This window comes from Centropristis striata, chromosome 5 (assembly GCF_030273125.1).
Source record: "Centropristis striata isolate RG_2023a ecotype Rhode Island chromosome 5, C.striata_1.0, whole genome shotgun sequence".
In the NCBI taxonomy this organism is placed as follows: domain Eukaryota; kingdom Metazoa; phylum Chordata; class Actinopteri; order Perciformes; family Serranidae; genus Centropristis; species Centropristis striata.
In genome coordinates, this window is record NC_081521.1 from 41207525 (window position 1) to 41234656 (window position 27132).

Below are 27132 nucleotides of genomic sequence, written 5' to 3' on the forward strand. Positions count from 1 at the left end.
ACAAAATAATTTTTTTTCTGCACAGTCAACATATTTCTGCACATTGGTAGATCAGTCTTATGCATGTTACATGCGTATGTCTGTCTCATACATTCATGTGTTGATGCAAGCAAGTTTTTCCATCCTCATCTCATCATATATCTCTTTTTGTGTTATTATTTTTTCATTTTGAGTAACATGTGTTTTGCTTTTGGATTACTCCTTAATCAGTGCCGGAGCAGTAGCCCTCTGCTAACACATGGACTTCACTCCTTTGAGAAAGGTGAGGTATTACTGGGGCCAACACAGAGCACAGAGCTCAGGACTGGTTTGGGAGCTGCAACCAGAAGAGGAAGTGCCCCGGTTATTGACACTCAAAGGGCAAACCACATTGCTCAGTTCCGTGCCCTCATTCAGTCTCGGAGATCAATCAGTCCCAACCTGACACTACCAGAGAACGAGTTGGAACTCAGCCCTCCTGAGCTTCACTTTGAGGCTAAGGATGGGTTCCCTTCCCAGAGTGCCTCCCCAGTACCGCAGGGCTTCCCCGTCTTATCTGCCCCTGAGCACCGGCGCTTTAGTGACACCGTCATCATGCCGTCATCAGACGAGAACTTACCGCTTCCTATGCCGAGTGGACGCAGACACTCTGACCTCAGCAGTCTCCTGAGTCTGACCTCTCCGCATCACCACCATTTTGCAATGCATAATGGTCAGATGTGCCAGGCCTGCCTGTCTCTGCTTCTTCTGAGGTCACGGGAAGGGAGCCACCACTGCCCTTCTGTTGCCATGCCAACATACCATTGTCCATGTGACTTTAGACAAAACCCGTCCTGTGGCGGAGCAATGCCCGCCCCTGGTCACGGACGGCTGAAAGGTTTGAGTGATTGTTCAGATTTCTCGCTGCTGCAGCAGTCGCTCTTCAATATAATCGGCCGCAAAGCAGCCCCTTGTCAAGCCACGCCCACCCCCAACCTGCTCCACCCCTCCGCGGCCCACAGGCCGGCCCGCAGCCATGGAGACGGCAGCCTGAAGAGACTTCTCCTGAACGGCAGTTGGGTTGGGAACCAAGAACCCCTTCAGGACTACAAAGATAGATTCTGTGGCAGAGAGCAGCAAGTTGGAGTGGTAGGTCACATTAGCAGACAACGCTTTGGGTTCCCAATGGGGTCCACACCTGCTTAGCTGATTTCTCCTAGCCTGTAGGAGCTACTGCAATATTCTGCTTGGAGCTGGTCTGATCTCCTGTCTACTGCCTGAGTCTTGCTGCCTGCATAGGCCTCCAGCTGACTGTCCTCAACAACATCATGAGCTAGCTCCTGACGGAGGACAATGGCACAATTTCATGTTTTCCTGCTTATTAACTTTAATCAATCCCTGTTAGAACTGACCTAGAATTTAACCTTTTTTTCCTTTCTGCATCACTGGCCCAATGCTACAGCTGTCCTGCTCCTTAGCTTGGTTGGATAGATGACCTCTGATTAAAGGAGGCCTCCCTCCTCTTGGTCTCTCCTTCCATTTCTTTCTTCTGTCCTTATTTTAGCGCACACCTGTCACCGCCTGCTCATTGTTGAAACAGATGTTTCATTAACTTATTTTTAACCATCATTATACTTGCATCCGGTATTGTTACTGGCATACTTGTTGTTTTTTTCTGGGATTTTATCCTTGAGCGGTGAAATTCCCACACTAGGAAGTCTAATTTGAGTTCCTCTTCTTTGTTCCCCTAGGCTGGTTCAGCAGGTCACCAGAATCAACCGTCTGTCCAGGGCCTGCCTTCCTCCAGCACACCGGTACACACTCCACTGCAGTACCTGCAGCCTGGACACAGCTACCCTCCTGCTCCATATGCTGGCCAACACAGTGCTGCACCACCAGCTCAACACCAGACATCCAGCGCTGCTAGTTACACACCTCCCAGTGTGCAGCAGATCCAAGCTGCAGCAAATATCTCAGCATCAGCTGTGCCTCAACATGTTGCACAGAGCTACCAAGCACCAAGCCAACAGCAGCAGGCAACTGCAGCAAGCTCTTTGAATTTTCCTTTGAAAGTCCAGCAAACTTGTCAGAACTGTGTGGCCTCAACCCATCAACAGACCCAGTCTGCATCAGGATATCCTCCTCCAGTTCAGCAACAGACTGCTGCAGCAGCAAACAGCCTGCCAGCACAGCAGCAAGCACAAAGCTACCCTCTGGCCTCTGTAGCCCCAACCATGGCTGCCTTGGCCCAGTGTCACCCTACACAAGCTCCCAGCGCACTGCAACACGTCCAAGCTGCAGTCAAACTGCCCAGTCAGCAGCCTGGTCAGAGCTCCTCCACACCAGCACTTTACAGCCAACAGTTACCCATTCAGCAAGAGCACCAACTCAATAATCAGTCAAATATACAACTAACACAACACGCTGGGCAGGCTTATATGCAGCCTCAGCTCCAGCACAATCAAGAAACCCTGCATGCCATACACCAACAAATGACACAACAGCCTACCTACCTTCCTCAAAGTCTTCAGTCTTCTGTTCAGCAACAAGTACACCCTCCAACTCTGCAGAAGCACAGTCAGAAAGCCATGGATGCATCTCAGTCTGCAGTCCAACAGATTCAGACCCCAGCTTTCCAACTTCCTCCAACAGCAACCCCAGTTGTGCAGGTTGCAGCCACACAGCAGAGTTTTCCTCCTGCAGGTCTACCCGATTCTGCCTCTCAAAGCTATACACATTCTGCTTCAGCTCAGAGCCAGTACCTGACTGCACAGTCTACTGCTCCTCCACAGACCTATGGAACACAACAGGTGAGTGCACAGTGTTGATAATCACTATAGAGTACATTGCAGCCAGGTGGCATACAAAGTGCCCCAGGTTTGTTTTCCCTCCTCTGATCTCCCCTGTTTTCATTTTTCATCAGTTTCAACCCTATCTTTGCATCGCTGCTTTCCAGAACCAGGTAGAACGCCTTTGTCTCAACACAATTTGTCAATGTGGGACTCAATTTAGGAAGGGACAGAAAGTAATGCACTTAAAAAAGAAAGCATTATTGTTTTACGTCAATGATGTTGTTACTTTATGAGCTACCTATATTATCGTTAGCCTCATAGCATAATTGCCTAAGTCATTTTTTGGCCAAATTGTGATATCTGCCTAACTTTACTACATACAAACCAAACTACATTATTTATATGTAAGAGAAAAATTGCCTTAGTCAGGGCATATTCTGCCTAAGTCACTTTTATCTGTTATGAAATCGATGTGTTTAATTTTTTATGCAAACTTGTTCACACTTCTATTTGAACTTACTGTTACAATATCAATTAAGAATACCAATGGGCTTACTAAAAATTTTGTTTTTTCTTGTTTCCCGAAAACGTTCAAATATGACTTAGGCAAATATGCTATGAGGCTAACGATATGATGCCTGGTTTTGATTTGGCGGAGCTGAATTAGAAGCAGCTGTGTTGGTGGACAGTAGTGAATAGAAAAGGAACAGTTCAACAGGAGATTTCTCCGACAACAGCCAACAGAGAGATGATGGAAACAGTAATGAAAACAATAATGGTGGTTTTAGCCGCTGCATCCGCCAGCCAGCCCTCCCAGGCACGCTCTGTGTCTGCTCCGTGGTAAACAGAGCTCCAGTGTGTGCAGCAGATTCAGACTGATTCCAGACTTAGGGACAGGATGGAAAATGTGAGCTATTCTGATCTGGGTCAATAGCAGGAAATGCAGATTTCCAAACTGAGAGATGAAACTGGAATCTTTGCCATTATTAAACTTCCTCCCTCTTTCTTTTCTCCCTCCTCTTTTCTTGTTCTCCTGTAGAATATCCCTGCTGGTCATAGCATTCCACAGCTTGGACAAGATGGACAGAATCTCAGTCAGTCAGCTTGCAGTGCACCACCTCAGGCTGCTGTTCACAAACAGCTCCAGCCCCTGCCAGTTACAAACTCTCTGCCATCAACACACCCATCCCAGGTATTGTCACAGATCCCTTACCCCGATAATACCAAATCATTTTCCTTGTGTTTGAGTTATAGCAGGCATGTCCAAACTATCCCACAAAGGGCCGTGTGGCTGCAGGTTTTCAGCACACCAGACTGGACTCAGTCAATCAACTGATCTCAGTCTTCAGACAGCTGATTGGTCAAACTGTGTGCTTTTGCTTGGTTAAAACGAAAACCTGCAGCCACACCAAGGTTATAAAAGTTTTGGATTTTTCATTAGTTTTAGTTTTAATTTCGTTGTGAATTTTTGTTTTCAAATTCAGTTAGTTTTAGTTAGTTTTTAGAGCGAGTTTGCTAGTTTTAGTTTAGTTTTTATTTTTGGAAAATGCTTAGTTTTAGTTTAGTTTTTATTAGTTTTAGTGTTAGTTTTAGTTTTTTTGTAATGGGCTATGTGTTGGTGCCAGATTCAAAGAGGTCATAATAAATGTTTCCTTTATTTCCTTTGGTTTATCATCTCAGCCCCAATAGAGTTATTAACTGTTTTGTATTTTGGTTCTAGTGTAAACATCCCAGTCTCAGTAAACATATTCACCATGTGTTGCATGTTCAAATAGAAACACTGAATTATGAATGAAAAAAGTTGACAAAAACGAAAACTAAGGACATTTCCACAATCATTTTAGTTAGTTTTAGTTAGGTTTGTAACCACAAAATACAGTTTCAGTTATTTACCATTTTTTTAAAAACTCTTGTTTTTATTTTTATTTCAGTTAACGAAAATGTTTTTTCAATTCTAGTTTTCGTTATTTCGTTAGTTTTCGTTAACTATAATAACCTTGAGCCACACGGCCCTTTGTGGAATAGTTTGGACATGTTATAGTGTGTCTCAGCAGTTTTTCTACCTCTAATTATAAAGACCAAATGCAATATAAACTTGATGCAAGTAATCTTGATGCATCATCCTCCTATCTTTGATCTTTCTTCTCTAGATTATTTGATTTTCCTCTGTTTCTTCCTTTTTTCTTTTCCCTTCCGTTTCCTCCACAGTATCCCACAATCCAGGTGATGACAGCTGTGACTGACTGTGACTCCTCCCACTCTCACTCCCACACCGCCCCTCACCCTCCAACCTCCTCCTCTCTTAATCACATCTTCCTTTCACCTGGGCAGACTCTCCCTGTGACCCCCTCTGTCTCCCCCCTTTCTCCTCTGCACATTGAAAACGCATTAGTCTCCCCCGTCCCAGTGTCCCTCTTACCTTCCCCCTCACCTGTGCTGGTGAAGGTGGGACAGACGTCCCCACAGCACCAGCCCAGCGCTGCTCTGCAGCAGAATGTTAGATCTGAAGCTTCTCATTCGCAACCTGCATTTATATCTGCACCAAGCATCCACCCCACACACACACACACTGCCCCGTGCCAGAACACACACCCTCCCACAAACGGCAGCACTCAGCCGCTGATACAGGTAATTATGATGCTGCAGATGTTTACCAAGAGGGTGTGAACTGGAAGCTGTGACTGTGATAATCTCTGTCAGATTGTTTTTACATTTTTGTTTACATCCCCCCCCAAAAGCTTTGTTGTTAAGGTCACTGTGCTGTTGTTCTGTGGTTGAGGGATTATTATTTGTTATACACTACCAGTCAAAAGTTTTAGAACACCCCAGTTTTTCCAGAATTTAATTGAAAATGATGCAGTTTCATGTCTCAGTGTACTCTGAAATTAATGCACATTTGCAACATTTAAAATTCTTTATTGAGCATGATAGTGTTTTGAAAGTAAAAAAAAGATTCAAAATCACATTTTATGTTGGACTAAAGGACTAAAAAAAGACACAAAATGACAAAAAAAGACACCAAAAGACACAAAATGACCAAAAAAAGACACAAAATGACTTACAAAGACATGAAAAGAATTCAAAAATGGACAAAATAGCCCAAGACTCCATAGAGTTAAGTTGTTAACCCATTTCTTGTTCCCTGAAAAAGGCCTACTTGTATAATTCTGAAATGTACATTATTTTCCAGTTTTGGTTAAGCTTACCTTTTTTTATTTACCTCTGGCAGTTCACCACTTACCTTTGGACCCTTTCAAGCTGTTCATTTGACTTGAACTGCTTGAATTTCAATTAAAAAAACTGGAAAAATTGGGGTGTTCTAAAACTTTTGACCGGTAGTGTATGTTAAAGTCAGACTGATTAAATAATGCTGATGCATGTTGTTATACATACTGTTCTTCACAGATTAAAATCTTGTTTAAAATTTCTGAAGAATTATTATCAAGAAGGATCATAACAGCCAAATGTCTTAAATGTCTGCAAAGGATTCTTGCAAGACAACACAATAGTTTATAATAAAAATGCACAATCTTCTGTCTCTCTCTTGCAGCAGGTTCCCCAGCAGGCCCAGGTCAGCCACCCGGAGCTGGTCCCCTCTGCTCCGCCAGTCCAGCCTGCAGTCTTTTCCTCACCTTTGCAGAACGGGTTAGACCCGGGCACAGTCCCCACTGCTGCCCAGCTGGACAAGAACCCATGCCAGAGCCAGGTCCAGAGCCAGATCCCTGTGCTGCAGCCCTCTGACTCTCAGAGAGTGTCATCTGGGTCTGCCAGCTCCAGCATGACTCAGCAGAAACAGCTCAGTGGTCTCAGCGGAGCTGCAGGTCAGGGTCCAGCAGAGACCAGCATGGAGGTACGGACATATGACTCAGCTCCAGATCTTAGTTCTCCCTCTGCACACCTTGCTTTGCTAATACACCAGTGCACTCACATGTACACCAAGGTTATAATAGTTTTGGATTTTTCATTAGTTTTAGTTTTGATTTCGTTGTGAATTTTTGTTTTCAAATTCAGTTAGTTTTAGTTAGTTTTTAGAGTGAGTTTTCTAGTTTTAGTTTAGTTTTTAGTTTTTGAAAATGCTTAGTTTTAGTTTAGTTTTTATTAGTTTTAGTGTTAGTTTTAGTTTTTTTGTAACGGGCTATGTGTTGGGTGCCAGATTCAAAGAGGTCATAATAAATGTTTCCTTTATTTCCTTTGGTTTATCATCTCAGCCCCAATAAGGTTATTAACTGTTTTGAATTTTGGTTCTAGTGTAAACATCCCAGTCTCAGTAAACATATTCACCATGTGTTGCATGTTCAAATAGAAACACTGAATTATGAATGAAAAAACGAAAACTAAGGACATTTTCACTATAATTTTAGTTAGTTTTAGTTAGTTTTGTAACCACGCAATACAGTTTCAGTTAGTTATCGTTTTTTTAAAAACTGTAGTTTTTATTTTTATTTCAGTTAACGAAAATCTTTTTTCAATTTTAGTTTTCGTTATTTCGTTAGTTTTCGTTAACTATAATAACCTTGATGTACAGTAGCATCACTGTCCTTCCTCTATATTCAACATCAGAAACGTAATCTAAAATCAAATAACTGATAAATATTCATCTTTTATTCCTTGTCTCTGGTTTGTTGAATTGTTTTTTTGTGCATTTGTTCTGTCTTAAGGATCAAGCTGCAGAAAAACCCACTGGAGGACAGAGCTATGACAGGTACGAGCTTCTTTCCCTTCTTCCGATGTGAGAAGTCAGTAATACTAAGAATGTTTAGAAATGCATATTGGATGAGAAAAATCTCCGTCAGCTCTCAGTGCTGTCAGATGGATATTCATCTTGAGTGCAGCAATCTGCCTGATAAGCAGTGGTATGAATGTTGGCATAATGCATTTGTTCTAAAGCAGTTTTCTGTCATCTCTTCCTTTAGATTTAAAAAAAAATAAGAGGCTCTATTGCAGGGGTGTCAAACTCAAACACACAATGGGCCAAAATGTAAAACTTAAATAAAATCGCGGGCCAACATTGAACAAATAAACCTTTTAATATATACCAAACATGTTTTGCTTTAACATTAAATATGGAACCAGCAACGCTTATAAACATACAATATATAACTAAATAGTGCAGACATGCAAAATCAAATTTCAAATAAAAAACACATCAATGTCATTAATCTATTAAATAAAAATTAAATAAAAATCGTATGCCTCTTTTCTATTTGCATCCTTCTGCTTTAAATATCAAAATAAACTTTTTCAACAGGTTAATAAATTCTGCCTTTCTTTTCTCCATTTTTGGGAAGGGGTAGCTGGGAGACAGCTCTAGCTTGAGGTTGCTATGACGACTGTCACAGAGGAGCGTTTCTGGGTCCTGTCCTGATTGACGCGCCAAAACAACAGCAGGGCATTGTGGGATTTGTAGTATTAGCGGTAAATGCGCCGTATAATACCGCTAATTTATAATATAAAAAAAATAAGAGGCTATATTGCAGGGGTGTCAAACTCTGGCCCGCGGGCCAAATTTGGCCTGCAGTGTAATTTTATTTGGCCCGCTAGCCAATATCAAATTATTATCTTATTATTGTACTATAAAAGCTGACCCGCCAGTATTATACGGCACATTTACCGCTAATACTAGATTTATTATTGTTATTTTATTTTTAAATGTATTAATCTGTTGAAAAAGTTTATTTTGATATTTAAATCAGAAGGATGCAAATAGAAAAGAGGCATACGATTTTTATTTAATTTTTATTTAATAAATTAATGACATTGATGTGTTTTTTATTTGAAATTTGATTTTGCATGTCTGCACTATTTAGTTATATATTGTATGTTTATAAGCGTTGCTGGTTCCATATTTAATGTTAAAGCAAAACATGTTTGGTATATATTAAAAGGTTTATTTGTTCAATGTTGGCCCGCAAATTTATTCAAGTTTTAAATTTTTGCCCATTGTGTATTTGAGTTTGACACCCCTGCTCTATTGTTTACATTTTTGTAATTGTTGAAAGGAAACCTAATAGAACCTTGCAATGATTGTCTACATTGCTCCTTTGTCTCAAATTAGAAGTAAAAACAGAAAGCTTAAAACACAATTAAAAGCATTGATTCTCTCAGCTGTGTTTTAATGTTGCACTCACTGAGGCGGAGACGTTGCTCGCCTTTAGAAACACTGAAGGCGTTCCACCGTTCCTCACAACCAGAGAGTTGCAGCAACCGATGCCAACTTTCTCTGGCAGCACGTTGACCAGAGGACAGCTCTCCAGCCATGTCTGTAAAACCAGAATGCATTCTGATAAACTTTCCTCGTTGCAAACTCCACAGTCTGACGATGTCCAATCTATTGATCTTTCATATCATTCTGACCAACAGTAGCCAAAGCTGCTTTTAATTTCAGAAAAGTTCACTTGTTTCTTCATAATCGATAACAGACGGCTAATCCCCCACAAATCTATATCCCCTTTAAGCTCATGTGGAGTTAAGCGTCACCCATGGTTGATATATCAGACTCTTAGCAAATCCTGCAGGCATTCCAGAGCAGCGATAAACTTCACAAAACCTTTTCACTAAGCCCCATATCGGAGCAGAGAGGTAAAGACCGTTAGCCTCTTTTCATTGTCCGTTCAAAATGTCTGTCTATTGCATCCAGAGGATTGTGTGACACACTTAGATCATTTCTTCTTATTTCTCACACACCTTATTTACTTTTTCTCCTTTTGTCAATCCATCATATTTGTTTGGGCAACCTGGTCTCACAGGAATCCGTGAAATAGCCACGGAATCACTCAAATTTCCGGGAAACTGACACGGATTTGGCTACAATGCAAGTTAATGCCAGTCATATCCCGTGGCTATTCCAACATACAAAGTGATTATGTACATTCACTGAGTGAAGATTTAGAAAATAAAACATATATTTCTCGCTAGAAATGTGATCAAAATCCATTTTTATGCAGAAACTAAGTCAAAATTTTTTCACTAAAAATGAGAGAACTGTCCGCCATGTTTTTTGTTCTGACCGCCGGGACCTTGAAAGTCACGTGACTTGGAACAAACCAATAGGAAAACTTATTAACTGTCATTAACTTGCATTGTAGCGAAATCCGTGTCAGTTTCACGGAAATTTGAGCGATTCCGTGGCTATTTCACGGATTTCTGTGAGACCATGTTGGTTTGGGCAACACATTTGAACATGTTTCAGCAGGTACATTGTAGAGCTATGTGTCTGGTTTTTACTGTGTTTATGAATAAAGCAATTACGGTTGTCGCGATGCTAAAATTTTCAACTCGATAACGATACTCAGGAAACATTTCCGATACCACCAGGATAAAAACAAAGACCCCAAAATTTAACAGAAATATTTTTATTAATTAACAAGGAAAATGCAACATGTAAAAATGAACAGAACCACAGGTTAAATATTTATAATAAAAACAGTTGTGCAAAAAGAAACTGCAACTATGACAACAAGCTTCAGATACTCGATACTTTTGAAAATGAGTATTGTATCCGGATACAACGTTTTAGTATCGATACCTTTGACAACCCTAAAAGCAATACATACTGATAGAAAAATTGCATGAGGAAACCTTGGAAATTGATAATCTGTCACCAACAGAAAAAACCTCACCATTTTTCTGCGCAGATCGTTGATGGGAAATGAAGAGCTGGAGACGTCCAAGTTCTCAGTTTAACATAGTTTTATTACAATACGTCAAAAAATGTGCATTTTACAGAGATTCTCTGGGTTCAAAAACTCATGTCCCTGATACAAACAGACGTGTTTCAGTTGGTGAAGTCTGAACCACGTCTCTCTCCCTGAACACATTAAAATACTAACATTTGTTTACAAAACATGCTGGTCGATTTCCTCCAGGAAGTCCCGCCCTCTTGACCGCTGATTCGCCAGTTCTTCTAGATAGATAGATAGATATACTTTATTTATCCCAAGCTGGGAAATTACAGCGTAGCAGCAGCAATTACACACAGAGACAATGACAACACATACTTCAAGCAATAAAATATAAAAATACAATAAAATACAATAAAAAATAAAGTGTCTAAAGAAGGAGTATGTATTAAGGAGTAGAATAGAATTCCAGTGCAGAATAAATATGAATATACAGTATAAAAATGCTATGAAACAAATAATTCTCCAGAACATTCAACAAAAACCTCCTGCCTTGTTATGTCTTACAGAGATATTTTGTCTAACAGAGCCAAAAGGATTTTCACTGTCTCACATAGATTCTAAAAGTCTAAAAAATATGAAACAGACAATGAAATATATGTTATAACATTAACACACAAACATAATCATTGTATCAAAATCATATTGCCTGATAAATATAAATGCATAGAGAGAGATATTACACCCAAGGTTTGACCTTTGATAGTGAGACAGAGAACAGAGGAGCAGAAATCAAGCATCAAATCATTTACCAATATAGAAAATAACTTTTTTTTTTTTTTTAAGTATATCTTTAATTATCTTTAGTTTATCCTTTAACTTTCAATTGTTATTCCTTGGTCTGGGAAGCACCTTCAAAAATATGTTAGATATTCTAGGTCCAACATAATTGAGAAATGGGGTCCATATATGATAAAACAAACCAATTTTCCCTCTGGACCAGTGCGTCAAATATTCCATGGGTAAGAGGTCAAATATTACCTTATGCCAATCTAAAACTGTAGGTGGCTTATTTGAAACCCAGTTCAGCAGTATAGTTTTACGTGCAGCATATGTTAAGACATTCCACAATTTTTGACAATGGGATGATTTTATTTGTGGGTTTGGTAATCCCAACAACAGACTCACTGGGTCCAGATCCAAGTCCTTATTAAAAACCAAATCTAATTTCAGAGCCACTGCTACCCAGAAATCCTGGATATGCACACACGTCCATACAGTGTGTATAAAGCTACCAACTTCCTTAATAATCAATTATTTTAACAATACTCACTGATGTGCTTGCTTCTCTTCACCATATCCAGTGTCAACTCTGACGCCACGTCAGGGAAGGAGATGAGCGACGGCTACGAGGGGACTCACGGAGGGAAAGGCGAAGGGAAAGTCCGTAAACACCACCGCAGGTCCACACGCACGCGCTCTCGCCAAGAGAAGATCAGCAGGCCGAAGCTCAGCATGCTCAATGTGGGTCACCACAATATATTCACACCGTTTCCTTCTCAATAACATGATTTCACTTTAGATTATGTGTTTATTGTTTCTGCTCTTCTTGCAGGTGTGCAACACTGGCGATAAGATGGTGGAGTGTCAGCTGGAAACTCATAACCACAAAATGGTCACTTTCAAGTTTGACCTAGATGGAGATGCACCAGAGGAGATCGCTACATACATGGTGTGTATGTAGGAGTGAACCACTGTTACTAAAGATGATGCAAAGATTTTTGTAGAGTTTTGCTGTAAGCCAGAGAAGCTTTCTTCCTGCTCACAACTCTCAAACTCCCCATGTTGCTGTTCTCAGCTGCAATGCAGCAAACTTGTTTTTCTGTCTCTCTCTCTCTCTCTTGCTCGTTCTCTCTCTTTTCCAATCCCAACCAATTCATATTGGGCTCATATTTATAGATAGATAGATGAATATTTATGGCATAACTGCTCCACCAGCTTATCATGTATAATATAGTTGGCCCAAGGCAAACGCCTACTTGTGAAGCTTACTGAAGCAACATATTGAATTAAGTTTTATGAAGTGAAATGCTTAGAAACATAAATACCTAATAAACTTCACGGTAACACTTTACAATTAAATAACCATCTATGTGATGTTTATAAATGGTTTATAAACTAATTATTAACCATTTACATAGTGCCATACATATTTAATCTTTAAAGGTTTTCAAACAATTTCTTAAAGGTATATGAATCATTTTTTAAGTAATTTACATACTGAAGATTGGTGTTAAAATGTGTTATAATGAGTGCAAACCTATTAATAAACTAATAATTATAATGTAATTGTTTGTTAATGGTAAAGTAACTATCAACTTACATTAATATACCATCTATTTGCCATTTATAAATCATAGTTCAACATTTATAAATGGTCTATTTACCATCTATAAATGATGGTTATTGTAAAGTGTTACCAACTTCACAAATGATGCAAAAGTAGTCTTTGGATTTTCTTAAATTAAATTAAATGTGAAGCTTCAGTCATTCTGTTTACTCTTTTTACAATGTTTATCTCCTCCTTTACATGCTTGATCAACATCATCTGTTCCTGCTCCGGTTTTATTTTAACCCATTGAGGCCTGAAAAACCGCTGGGCGATTTTAAAATAAGCCTCTAATTTTCCGGAAATTCTGGAAAAATTCTGGAAAAAAAAGTGTGAACTCTTCTACTAAATAATAGATTTTTCAGCCTCTGTAGCAGATAGAAATAAAATTCAAAAAGTATTTGAGAGCTTATACAAATACTATAAAACGACGTAAACGCTTTCCAGGCTTCAATGGGTTAAACACTGCTTGTAGAATATAACCTTGAATGCTCTGTTGCTTTTTTCTCCAATTCGCCCTTCAGGTGGAGAATGATTTCATTCTGCCTTTAGAAAAGGAAGTGTTCATTGAGCAGCTGAAGGACATTGTGGACAAAGCGGAGGACATGCTGAGTGAGGACACAGAGGGAGAGAGGAACTCTGACCACGGAGGCAGTCCCAAGCAGAGCGAGGGAGCTGGCGCTGTGGGAGCGGAGGTGAGAAAATAACTGTTGACAGTTAATAGTTGCGATGGCTCACTCTGTCTACGAGCCTCGGATAGATATTTCATCCTGCAGCACTCTCAGGATGAGTTTGCGTGCAACGCTGCCAACAAGAGCTGCCAAAATGACTATTTTTGCTGATGTGACATTTTGATCTAACCAAATTTGTTTCAGAGGTTCAGCTCTTTGGTTGGTTGATGAAACTATTTTAAATGCCTATTAGGTTGATAGAAATGAATCAAATCTGTGTAGTAATCCTTCCCTTTCTTTAGGGACTGAAGGCCTCCACACCCAGCACACCACAGCTGGTGTACCAGCAGAACGGTAAGACTTTGATCCACTGGAACTTCTAGATTTACTCAACATCTTCTCACTAGGGCTGGGCCATATGGACCAAAAGTCATATTCCAATATATTTGGGCTGAGTATCGATATACGATATATATCCCGATAGTTTTAGCACAAAGTGAAAGCAAAATATGACATGTCATAAGTAGTTTTATTCAAACCGTTTATTTAAGTGAACATAAATACTGTATTACAGTAACAGGAGTAACGGGAGTACCTTTTAAAAAAAAAAAAAATCAAAGCTCCATAAAGTGCACATTTAAATAAAAAAATATCTTAAATAAAAATAGCTTATGACATAAAATGGGCCAATCTTTTTCTTCAAGAAATATACTTATATGAGAAAAGAATAAAAAAAACATTACTAAAGAACTAAGTATGACAAAGCCTAGTAAGGGCAGCATTTATATATAAAGAAGGAAAACATTTTTTAACTATATGGATATATGCGATATGGTCTAATTCCATATCACATCTAAAAAATATATCGATATATTTTTTATATCGCCCAGCCCTACTTCTCACATGTTTCAGTTCAGGTTAAACTCAGCTGCTCCCTCCCATAACGATGAGACAGGGGAATGAAGATGATTTTATGAATTCTGTTTGTACTCTCCCCATCTTTGTTTTGCTTCCAAGGTGGTCAGTAAGCTCCTCCACTGAATTGATTTATTGTAAAAAAATGTTTTTTTCCTCTCTGTCCTTGACAGTCCTCCACACTGGCAAGCGCTGGTTTATCATCTGCCCTGTGGCTGAGACGCCTCTGTTAGACAAAGAGAAGACTGCAACTCACACCTCCACAGGTATGCTGCATGCTCAGAAACACACAGCATCATTAGTAGGGGTGTGCATTGGCACTGCCCTCACAATTCGATTTGATCACGATTCATCAGGTAACGTTTCGATTTAATTCTACGATGCATTGCGATGCATCACAGTTATACTGCACACAGCAAGGGACATTTTTCGTCAGTCATGAGGCAATACAAGCAGTCAGATAGGCCTAATAACAATAGATTTTATTGGCTGCTATGTGTGTATCATCACTCTCCTTTATCTTTGACATAAATGTCATTAAATACCTTTCAGATGAATACCTTAACATTCTCATTCACCAAGAAACATTAATGCAAAATATATTAAATATATTAGAAAGGACCTTTTTGGAAAATGACAAATGAACCTGTTTTGAAAAGACGCCAATGCATATATTTGGAAAAGATGGCAAAATGAATCTCCTGCCTGAGTTCATCTAAGAGTAAGGAAAGAGAAATGCCTCCTCCTGCCATAAAAAGGAACCTGCTGAGGTGAAGTTTACATCAGCTAAATGTCCCTGAGCTAGGGAAGACGTTAGCGCTATCCCAACTAGCTAGTTACTGAATGCAGTTCTTAAATATGAGCAGCTTTCTCTGATAGTAAATTTTCTATAGAATAAACTGAATGCATTCGTCAGAGTGTCCTCCTGTGCAGTTTATCCATCGGGGGTCAGTTATATAAGAGAGCTTCTGCAGTGGTTCTAGGCAGAAATGAAGGGCAGGATTTCTACTAGCTGACAGAGCCTGATGGGGGAAGACGAGCAGTGATGTAACACGCTGGCACCCTCAGGACCAAGCCTCTCTCCTTCACAGCCTTGGCTGTTTAACTCCCAATCTGTTCAGCTCCTAATTAACTCTGATCTTTTTATTTCTACAGAATCTGAAAAGTCTGCCTCATCATCAGTCAGACCCAACAGCAACACAACCGCAGTGGCTCCCTCAGCCGCCTCCTTATCCTCCCAGAGCCCGTCCTCCTGCGCCTCCTCCACCTCCTCCTCTCTGCTCCCTGCAGCTCACACCTCAGTGCAACCTCAAGACCAGAACCTTGAGGAAACCAGGATCCAGCAGCAGCCTCAGCCCTGTGTCACTAAACACAGCCTCGCTGCTGGTGCCGGCCGTCACAACTCCCTTCCTGTGGAAGAGTCTTGCATCTCTGCTGTCTCCATGGTAACGGACATCCCATGCTGCGCTATCGTGCCCCCTGTCTCCCTGGACGTAAACGCTGTAGATAAAGGAGCAGCCGGTGGTTTCACCTCCTCTCAAACTAACCAGTCCAATCAGAAGGCCAGTCCCTCTGGAGAGCTACCGCCTCAGCTGGCTTCCCACCAGTCTGTGGTCCTGCAGCAGCCCTATGCCACGCCCATGCAGCCCGGGACCGTCACCTCCCAGCCCCAGAGTCCAGCACACCAGACCTCCCAGACGTCCAGCCACCAGCAGGCAGTGAGCGGGGGGCCGGGGGAGTCGGACAGCGAGGGGCCACGCAGGGTGGAGTTTGTAGACCGCACCATCAAGACTTTGGATGAGAAGCTGAGAAACCTGTTGTACCAGGAGCATGCTCCCTCCCAGCCCTGCAGCACTGCATCGGACCCCCAAGCATCCAGTTCAGAGGGGGTCAGCTCAGCTCCAGCCTCAGACGGCCAGAGCACCGAGGGAGGACTCACAAAGAAGAAGGGGGAGCTGCTGGTAAATACAGTCTGTGTGTGTTTACATACACTACTGGTCAAAAGTTTTAGAACACACCAACTTTTCCAGAATTGAATTGAAAATGATGCAGTTTAATGTCTCAGTGTACTCTGAAATTAATGCACATTTGCAACATTTACAATTCTTTATTGAGCATGATAGTGTTTTGAAAGTAAAAAAAAGATTCAAAATCACATTTTATGTTGGACTTAAGGATTAAAAAAAAGACACAAAATGACTAAAAAAAGACACAAAATGACTAAAAAAAGAAACAAAATGACAAAAAAGAAACAAAATGACCAAAAAAAGACACAAAATGACCAAAAAAAGACACAAAATGACCAAAATGACAAAAAAAAAGACCCAAAATGCCCAAAAAAAGACACAAAATGACTTACAAAGACATGAAAATAATTCAAAAATGAACAAAATAGCCCAAGACTCCATAGAGTTAAGTTGTTAACCCATTTCTTGTTCCCTGAAAAAGGCCTACTTGTATAATTCTGAAATGTACATTATTTTCCAGTTTTGGTTAAGCTTACCTTTTTTTATTTACCTCTGGCAGTTCACCACTTACCTTTGGACCCTTTCAAGCTGTTCATTTGACTTGAACTGCTTGAATTTCAATAAAAAACTGGAAAAATTGGGGTGTTCTAAAACTTTTGACCGGTAGTGTGTGTGTGTGTGAGACAGGGAGAGAGATGTGAGCATGCAGGGATTGGTTAGGAGCTAAGTTAATGACAGCATCATTGAATCGTTTCCCTGCACTGTGTCATTGATTTGACTATAAAGAGCAAGACTAATACTGTGTTTAGAAAGAGGGGTAGGGTAACAAAATTACTGCTGTCAGCACCATAATTCATCGTGATCTCTTTCCCTGGCAGCAGCATTTTGTTTTTGTTTTTTTGTGTATATGCATCCTACCGAACACAAATCAGGGTCTGACTCATTCAGACAAACCTGAGGTTAGGAGAAGATAATGGCCAGCCTTACCACACTCATCTAGCGCATGGAACCATTTACCACTATTCAAATGATTGCAACCTCCCACACACACACACACCCTTATCTTTCTTTCTGTTAGCCTCAGATTCCTGAGCGCACGGACAGTGTGGGTGCTCTGAGTGACTCTGCAGTGGCAGGTAGGTAACATTATTTATGTAATGTCCATATTACAATATTACTGCCTGCTGGTTTGAGAATCAATCGTTTAAAAAACCCTTCCTCCTGGCCCTTCAGCCACTAACAGAGTTCTGAATGGAAGAGATGCCACCACCAGCTCCAGTTCATACAGCTCCAAGAGCCGCTTTCAAGTAAGAATCCACTTCAAGAGACATCAGCTCGATATAAATGTCCTTTGGCCAAACTGAATTATATTACATGTCATGACTTATTCCATTGTTTGTCCTGGCTCCAGTTTATTGCCTGATTGTTGCATTAGTTGATGATGTTTATGGATCATAACGATGTTACCAACATGAGCCTCTCTACTTCCAGATCATCCCCACTCCAAAGGATGTCGTTTTTCGTTTAGAGAAAAGCAAGACGAGTCGCAGCACCGGCAGTTCCCCAGCGCCCTCTAGTGGCTCCGGAGGGTCTCACAGCCAGACCCAGACCCAGACCCAGACCCAGGCCCAAGGCAGGAAAGAGAAGGACTGTGTGGCTGCAGGCAGAGCTTCTGTGACAGCTGCAGCCGATCCCGAGGATCCAGGAGCAGCCAGAGCCCACAGCAGCAACCGCTACTCTGCACCACCTAATTTCTACCATGCAACCCCCTCCTCCAGCCCCGACGTCACCCCGAGACACATCCCCCGGGCCCAGACCATGGACACTCCCACCCACCACAGCTACCAACACGCCTCCCACCTCTACTCTGACTCAGCAGATGAGGACAGCAGCAGCATGGCTCTTCCTCCAGCCCAGCCCGCCCCCCCGGCCCACGCCCTGTCTGAGCACAGTGGAAGCGACCTCATGAAGAGGGCAGTGGCCTTCCTGCGGCGCTCGGGCCGGAGCAAAAGTGAGCAGAGCTCTGATTCACCGAGCCGACAGCCCGTGGCCATGAACGGTCACGCTCCCTCGCCTTCTGCTGGCCACGCCCACTCATCCTACATCAGCAGCGACAATGACTCTGAGTTTGAGGACGCAGATATGAAGAAAGAACTGCAGAAGCTGAGAGAAAAGTAAACTAAACACAGATTTGCATTCACCCACAGCTGCACAAATGTGTTATAATCCATATGCATGTGTAGCTTTGCCCCTCTGCACAGTCATTTGTGAATTTATTTAGGATTTAGTTTGTATTGGCATGAAAAGAAAATGTTGCAAGAAGCAATTTTCAGTTGAAAATCGCAATACTTTATTTTCCTGTGCATAGAACTCTTCAAAGGCTTTAGTATTGTTTATGTTTTTTGGTTGCTGCTTTCTAAGTATTTCATCAACAATAATAATTATCATGACGAAGCCCACAAATTGATCAAAATTATATAGTTGAAGTTTGTCAGTCAAGTTCACACACAGAGAGAACATTTCTGAGGGAACGCTTTGAAAAAGAGAAGAAAAAAAAGATGGTAAAATTGCCAAGCAGCCAGTTATTTTCTGACTGTTCTCTCCCTGTGCCTCCTCACTAGACACATGAAGGAGATCTCTGAGCTTCAGGCGTTCCAGAGGAATGAGATCGAGCGTCTGTACACGGAGTTGGGCAAAACGTTGCCCCCCAACGTCGGCTTACTTCACGCCGCACCCCCAAGTGGCCGCCGGCGCAGAGCCAGCAAACACAAGCTGAAGGCTGGAAAGCTGCTCAATCCTATGGTGCAGCAGCTCAAAAACAATCTTAACACCTCCACAGAGAGGAAAGGTGTGTGGGTTTGGATGGTGGTGGTGACAAGTGGTGTATGTGATGGTTTGTGTGTATGGGAGAGCATTTTTAGTCTGAAAGTGGAAAACACAGGAATGGCGTCAGGTTCCGAAAACCGTAGGAGTGTGTGATTCACAGAGTGATTCACTCTGACTCACACTTCTTTCCATTTCTTTCTTTCTTTCCTTTTTTTTGTGCCAAGGTGAGAGTGCTGCCAGTTCATCCAGCTCCCCAGCTAAAAGTTCAATTCTGTCAGATGGCTCTGCCCACTCCAGTGGCAGCTCCAGCTCCAGCAACCAGCCCGCTGCCCCCCAGGAGCAGGTCCACACCCAGCAGCCCTGCTCCCTGAAGGGCTCCTTCTCCTCAGACAACATCTACGCTGGCCGACACGGAGAAGGGATGGCCAACCAGGCCGGCCCTGGCCAAGGTACACATTCTAGCTTCATGTGCATGCTGGTGTGACATGCTATCTGCAAAACAACTACTAGGGCTGAGGTAAATGCTCAACAGTGTTCCTGTTGTCCATACGCTCAATGGACAACATTCTGCAAGTAGAGAGAGCTAGAGTTTCATCTCAAAGGATTACATACACTACCGGTCAAAAGTTTTAGAACACCCCAATTTTTCCAGTTTTTTATTGAAATTCAAGCAGTTCAAGTCAAATGAACAGCTTGAAAGGGTCCAAAGGTAAGTGGTGAACTGCCAGAGGTAAATAAAAAAAGGTAAGCTTAACCAAAACTGGAAAATAATGTACATTTCAGAATTATACAAGTAGGCCTTTTTCAGGGAACAAGAAATGGGTTAACAACTTAACTCTATGGAGTCTTGGGCTTTTTTGTCCATTTTTGAATTCTTTTCATGTCTTTGTAAGTCATTTTGTGTCTTTTTTTGGTCATTTTGTGTCTTTTTTTTTTGTCATTTTGTGTCTTTTTTTGTCATTTTGTGTCTTTTTTTGTCATTTTGTGTCTTTTTTTGTCATTTTGTGTCTTTTTTTAGTCATTTTGTGTCTTTTTTTTGGTCATTTTGTATCTTTTATTAGTCATTTTGTGTCTTTTTTTTTGTCATTTTGTATCTTTTTTTAGTCATTTTGTGTCTTTTTTTTTGTTATTTTGTATCTTTTTTTTGTCTTTTTGTGTCTTTTTTTGGTCATTTTGTGTCTTTTTTTAGTCCTTTAGTCCAACATAAAATGTGATTTTGAATCTTTTTTTTAACTTTCAAAACACTATCATGCTCAATCAAGAATTTTAAATGTTGCAAATGTGCATTCATTTCAAAGTACACTGAGACATTAAACTGCATCATTTTCAATTAAATTCTGGAAAAGTTGGTGTGTTCTAAAACTTTTGACCAGTAGTGTACATAAACACACCTCATTATGTGTGTAGAATCACATAAAATACTACATGTAGAACATTTTAGCCATATGCCTAACATAAACAAATGTACTTATGAGATGGCTAGCATCTGTCAGCTTGGGAAAAGGCGAAGTGGCACAAATATGTGCTAAACATCAATATGTGCATTGTGTCCTGGTATGTACCATCTGTCCATCTGGGCCCATAAAGATAATGTATAATTTTCATAATGCTGAGGATGCAATAATTTGTACACATTTTAGGGGTCTTATTGAGAAAAGCACATTTTAATTCAATTTAGATCATAGTTTGTGTATGCAGCATTTATTGGGAGGAATAAAATGGGTGAAGAAAAGTAAGTTAATATTAATTTCATGGATATATGATGAAATATTGATCATAAATAATACTTATTAACCCTTTGATGCACAACATATGGACAACCCTCCTAATGCACAACATGGGTCAAAAATGGCTCATTCATCCAAATTTGATTTAAAATTAAATGACCTAATACTATAATAATAGTAATTTGTTTCAAATAGTTACTTTCCACGCTCATATATTTAATATATTTAACATGTTTATGTATCATTTTGTCACACATACAGTGTATCTGGAAGGTTTTCACAGCGCTTCACTTTTTCCACATTTTTTTATGTTTCAGCCTGATTCCAAAATTGATTAAATTCATTTTTCCTTTAAATTATACACACAATACCCCCATAATGACATTTCTGACCCATGTTGTGCATTAGAAGCAGTAGTAGTGATAATAAAAGGGTTTTTATGCAAAAAGTAAGAAATGAAAGACAAAAAATTAGGATGTATGATGATCAAAAACAAATTGATTGAGGAAAACCTGGAATACTGAATGATGAAATTAATTTATTGCAAAGATATAGAAAATTAAAAACTCAGTCGGGTCACTTTAGACCATGTTGTGCATCAAAGGGTTAAATATGGTTTATTGTTGATCAGCAGCCATAATATAACTAAAGTGTTACATTTGAAGGCTGCAGAGTTCGTCACAGTAATCTCGGCTATTATAAAACCAAAAGCTCTCCATTCTTCCAGTCAATAACAATAATAACAATAAATAACCCGCTGACAGCTGACACAGTAAAATGAATTGCTCCTCATAAAATGTGACCTCTAAATTTCTTCTCCTTTTGTGGTTAAAGCTGTAGCACTTTGCTGCAATTTTTTTTAGTAAGTATTTTTTTTATTAAGTTCAACTTAAGATGATCAACAACTCAACAGCTTTGTGCAGCGGCTGAGTCTAGATTTTTGTCTAAAATCTTTTTGTTAGACCTATTCTCAGTCAAAGTGTGTATTTTTGTGTAACCGACAGATTTCTTGCTTTCAAATGTTGTGGTCCAAGTGTAATATACATTTTTGTCAAGATATTTTAATACATTTACGTTATGAGTTGAGCTTTTTGATTCAATGTTAAATCTAACTTTTCTTTAACAATATAATTTTTTACTGCATTTTATACATTTCCAGTGCATTTTATTATTTATGCTATGACAAAATCACATTAGGGGAAAGGTGCAAATTACTCACTTTACAGTTTTTCTCAGTCGCTTTGGTGCATTTTGACAACTAGTTCAACATTTTTGTATGTAATGACTCAAGCAATGAAATGAGGACTATTAGTTTTATATGGAATGATTATCCAGCATTCACTAGTATAGTTAATTTTGACTGACATGACATAAGATATGATAATGGTATTAAACAGCAGAGAGTTGTATGAAAGCAATTGATGCATGTCCAAAATCATTTGTAATTAGTTGTAAGGAAGGAGAAACTGCTACTATGATGAGCACAAATGACTAAATGTTGAGGAGGTTGAACTAACTGTTGTGCAAATGTTAATATTAATGTGAGAAATGCACCATAGCGACTGAGAAAAACTGTATATTAGCGATAAATTATAGATAAACAAATGATATCAGGGTCACAACTCAAGCAGACAACCACAATACTGACCCAGCGACCCTAATAACAACACTCTCTGTTTTCAGTTGTTATTTTAGGCTGAAATGTCTCATTAATCACCAGATAATGTTTGTGGGATCCTGCATATGGTGCACTCCTTCTTAGAATCCTTTTCTGGTGCTTTTTGATGGTGGGGGTTTCTCATCCCAGTCTCTATACACTTTTACAAAGTGTCTCTCTTGTTTCTTCTCTTCTTCCCTCTTATATTCATTTTTACAGGCTGGACGGTTTACCACCAAACGTCAGAGAGAGTCACCTATAAATCTAGTAGCAAACCACGCACTAGATTCCTCAGTGGACCTGTGTCTCTGTCCATCTGTTTGTATTTGTTCTTTTCTATTTCCCCTCACTCATTTCCATCTTTTCTTTATTTAACCTGCCTCTCTCTTCTATCAACCTTTTTTTTAATTTATATGTTATAAGTAGATCTTCTATTTCATCCTCCTCACAGGCCTCCTCCCCATCCATTTTCTCTTCCTACCCCCCCCCCCCCCCCCCCCCCTTCCTTTAATGACCTCAAAGCTTGTATTCTGTATAATATTTTTCTTCTGAACGCCAGAGGATATCCATCACATCCACACGTGATGTTGGAATTCAAAACTCATGTCTACAAAGTCAACTTAGTCTAGCACATGCATACGTACTAGAATAAAAAGCTTGTGCAGCCAGGAAATGTTTCCTTTTCCAATCATGGTACTTAATGGTAGATAAAGACATTTTTTCTTCTAATATAATCCGTGCCCTCTTGGTGATGGAAGTACTGCAACAGCTTCTATTTAACAACCTAGGAATAGTGGATTTAAAATGGCTGGACTCCTAATGGAAGTGAAATAAAACTGTGACCCGTAACTCTTTTAAAAGACCCTCATTTATTTATATCAGGATTTTAATTTGGCAGCATTTAAGAGATGCTGTCAGATGAATGAATCATGCTCCTCTGTTGTAATCTACCTGTGGAAAGTTAATCGCCATTATGTATGATTTTTTGAGGTGGGGTTTTATGTGGATCTTATCCATAGTTAATGTATTACCTACAGTAGATGGCAGTCTGCAGTCTCCAGTTTGTAAAAGCAGGAGTACCAAGAATAAGCAATGTACTGCTGTGGATAAAATGTATTTTAGCCGCCTACTAAAAAGGCCCATCTAAAAAATAATCCTTATCAGTTAAAGTGTAAGCTATTTTTAGAATATTTTCACCACTTTACTTTGCCCTTTTCCAAAGGAAACCTAAGCAGTTATATTAGTCTATAATCTCTATAAATCCACCAGGCTCCATTGACAAAAACGATCATTTTATCTTGCAGAACATGGGAGTTCTCCTGCAGCCTTAAACAGTTATCACTATGGTTAGTGTTATCTTGCAATTTTGGTGAATCTGAACTAACCCTTTAAAGCTACAAAGTCAGCCGTGTGTAATCTTGTCCACCCTTAGCATGCTATGTAAGTCATACCACATCATAAAGATTTTGATATACATCCTCCAGATGAGAAGCACAGTCTCTGGTGGTCAGAGAGAATGAAGCAGAACAAAAAGAAAGCAGCTGTATGAATCCAGAATGACCCTAAAGAGTCTGGACACCACGAGGTTTCTTGGCATAAAGATTGAAAAGGAAACATTTCCAGGCGTGCACGCTTCTTATAAATCCATGTGTGTGGCCTCCAGTACCCAGGCTGCAAGTAGCTGGGATGTTATAGGTATTTATCTGTACTCTGGCAATCATCCACAGAACCACACTTCCATTCATAACCATTCATTTGTGGGTATAATGCCCCCTCCCCATCATACAAATGCTTTGTGCAGTGCTTCCGGCTTACAAAAACAGACCCCACAAGCGCTCCGGGGTTAGTTCTCTCCAAACATGGGCCTGAGGTCAGATCCCAAACAAGACAGTGTGCCTGTTTGTACAAGTGTGTCCATGTACATGTGTGAGAGAGAATGCCAAAGCCTTAATTCCCTATTTATTTCTTGTGTGTTTCCATCCACTGTTAATTTTGGTTCAAGTCAAGGCACTTTGCCCGAGTCAGCAGTCCTCTGTATACTAACACAGAGAGCCCCTGATAGGCTGAGCCCTCTGCTGTGCTAGAGGACAGCTCTCTGTCTGTCCCTCATGTTTGGACGGAGAAGACGTGCATGGTGCAGGCGCCAGGCAGGGCACTGATGGAGACTTGCTCCGCCATATGAAGGGCTGTATCATCAATATTTCTACCTTTTTTTTAATTTTATTTTTAATTCCTTCCACCTCTCCTCAGTTACCTGCATGTTTCTGACAATCGCTGACTCTGATGAGTTCCAGCTAGTATCTGTGTGCTTTTCAGTTTGAAGTTTTATTTATTTTGGTTTCACATTTTGTTTCACAGGCATTCTCACATCGACAAAGGGATCTCTTTTTAATCCAGGCTCAAGTCTTCCTTTCTTAGACAGCACCATACTATCTTGTTATGGTCTCCCCCTACTAACTAGCAGACCAATAAATTTGTATACATATACATATACATATATATAAATGTCATTTAGCAGACGCTTTTGTCCAAAGCGACTTACAATAAGTGCATTCAACCTGAAGGTACTAGACATAGACCACAGGAATCAAGTAAGTAGTAAGAATAATCGAATAATCAAAATTGATTAATAAATGTATATTTACTCCTTTATAAGGAGATTAAAGGGATAATTAGGATTTAATGTGCGGTTGTATGAAGTACTTCTTCATAGTCTGTACTAGCAACAGAAGATGGCAGTCAGCATGCCACCAGTTTGGAGAAACAGGCAGAATTACCAACACAGTACCTTCCTGGGTACCGTCAAGTTACTGGTGATTTTGCTCAGCCTGCAGAGAAACAGACACTTCTTTAACCCATTGAAGCCTGGAAAGCGTTTACGTCATTTTGTAGTATTTGTATAAGCTCTCAGATACTTTTTGAATTTCAGTTCTATCTGCTACAGAGGCTGAAAAATCTATTATTTAGTAGAAGCGTTGACACTTCTGCTGAATTTCCAGAAAAACTTCAGGTTTTAGGGGCTGATTTTAAAATCACCCAGAGGTTTTACAGGAAGTTTTAGGCGTCAATGTGTTAAACACATTTTGCTGCTCCACCTATATATTGCTTAGCTTCCATGCCTGCTTCTCCAAACTAGGAGCGTACCAACCGCCCTTTACTGACTATAGACGGGTGCCTCATACACACTCACTTGAATAAATCCAAACTATCCCTTTTGGTTTCACCAGATTACTATCCATTATTGAAACAAAAGAAAACATTTAAGTTGTTTTCAGTGAGTTAGAAGGCAGCGTTAGATATCCTGGTCTTCACCCTGACATTGTTGCTATAAATACAGACTATTTGACTCGTAGCATCACAAACCAAGGCTAGGTTGTCTCTCTTTCTTAAGCTTGTTAGCTACACTTTCTAATAGGCTTTTCAAATGATTTTGCCCTTTTAAAGAGTACACTGTAGGCTCTTTCCTCCAGTCCTCCTCACTGATTTTTAAACCCCTTGTCCTCCTTTTCCCTCTTTCTCTCTCCCCAATTGTTTTGATAGCTGAATGTGCTTTTGAAGCAGCTTGTCCACATACTTGTGGTGTGCAGTGTGTCCTGGCCTAACTGTTTCTGTCTTGTGCTGTTTTACCTTTTTATAGGGTCCACTCTGAAACGACTATGTCTAGGCAAAGAGCGCAGTAGTAGTAACTATCTCATTTACTTTCTTACTCTCTGTCTTTCTTACTCTGTCCTCACTATTTTAGTCCTCCTTATGTTTGTATGTGCACTTTTTTTCTCTTTTTTTTTTTGTTTGGCACTTTGAAAATGTTGCAGTTATCGTTGAAAATGTGGGTATTCTACAGATTGTTGCATTAATTTATGTTTCTTGTCGTTTTGCATGGCGGTGTCGGTGTCTTGATTGCTGAATTTTGTCATTGCTTGCATATCAAACATTTCATGTGTATAATTCCTCATGAAAGTCATTCATGTTGTAATCCTTTGGCTGCTATGTTGGCAAAATATGTCATAGTAAATAAGCCGTTTACACATTTACTCTGGCCTCAACAAAACCATTAAGACGACACTTAATGCTGGCTTTCATGAAGGTTATATTATAGGTTCATGGTGTCAAAAGTGCCTTAAATTATGCAATACAGCAGCCAATTGATTTGACTGTCCTTTTTTTTCTTCTTTTTTTTTTAAACCTGCCAGATTTTTAAGACCATTCTGTCTTTCCAGGGTCTTCTCTCAACACGGCCACGGCTCAGACCGCCTCCAGTCACACACAGCCTTCACTCACCACGGCCACGCCCTCGCCATCTCCCCAGCCAATCACACGGCTCGCTCAGGTCCAGACCAACAACAGCAACAACAAGAGAGGCACGTTCACCGACGATCTTCACAAACTGGTGGACGACTGGGCGAAGGAGACCGTGGCGGCCGCCAGCCAGCAGCGCCGCCCCTCCCTCAACCAGATCAAGCAGCAGAGACGCCAGCAGGACCTGGAGGGCCGGGCGTCGCCCGTTGGAGCAGCTACACATGAGGTATTCCAAATGGAGATGTGCACTCAAGGATAGGTGATAAAGGATCAGTTGTGCTTTGAACTTTGACATTGAGGCGGCGCTGTTTTGTA

General features: G+C 40.4%; 1 protein-coding gene across 1 annotated transcript in view; it reads left to right on the top strand.

Annotated features, from left to right (window-relative positions):
• The window catches only part of LOC131972110 (serine/threonine-protein kinase WNK2-like), a 77896-nt gene that overhangs the window by 48001 nt on the left and 2763 nt on the right, over positions 1-27132 (top strand). Inside the window, exons 10-30 of the mRNA XM_059333871.1 lie at positions 211-1107; positions 1710-2768; positions 2882-2920; positions 3790-3942; positions 4959-5378; positions 6301-6600; positions 7409-7452; positions 11734-11893; positions 11985-12101; positions 13283-13453; positions 13732-13783; positions 14518-14610; positions 15500-16305; positions 17390-17447; positions 17545-17618; positions 17803-18485; positions 18933-19159; positions 19362-19586; positions 22741-22839; positions 26159-26203; positions 26739-27043. Of these exons, the coding sequence (XP_059189854.1) occupies positions 211-1107; positions 1710-2768; positions 2882-2920; positions 3790-3942; positions 4959-5378; positions 6301-6600; positions 7409-7452; positions 11734-11893; positions 11985-12101; positions 13283-13453; positions 13732-13783; positions 14518-14610; positions 15500-16305; positions 17390-17447; positions 17545-17618; positions 17803-18485; positions 18933-19159; positions 19362-19586; positions 22741-22839; positions 26159-26203; positions 26739-27043 (6027 nt within the window). The remainder of the gene's footprint in view (positions 1-210; positions 1108-1709; positions 2769-2881; positions 2921-3789; positions 3943-4958; positions 5379-6300; positions 6601-7408; positions 7453-11733; positions 11894-11984; positions 12102-13282; positions 13454-13731; positions 13784-14517; positions 14611-15499; positions 16306-17389; positions 17448-17544; positions 17619-17802; positions 18486-18932; positions 19160-19361; positions 19587-22740; positions 22840-26158; positions 26204-26738; positions 27044-27132) is intronic.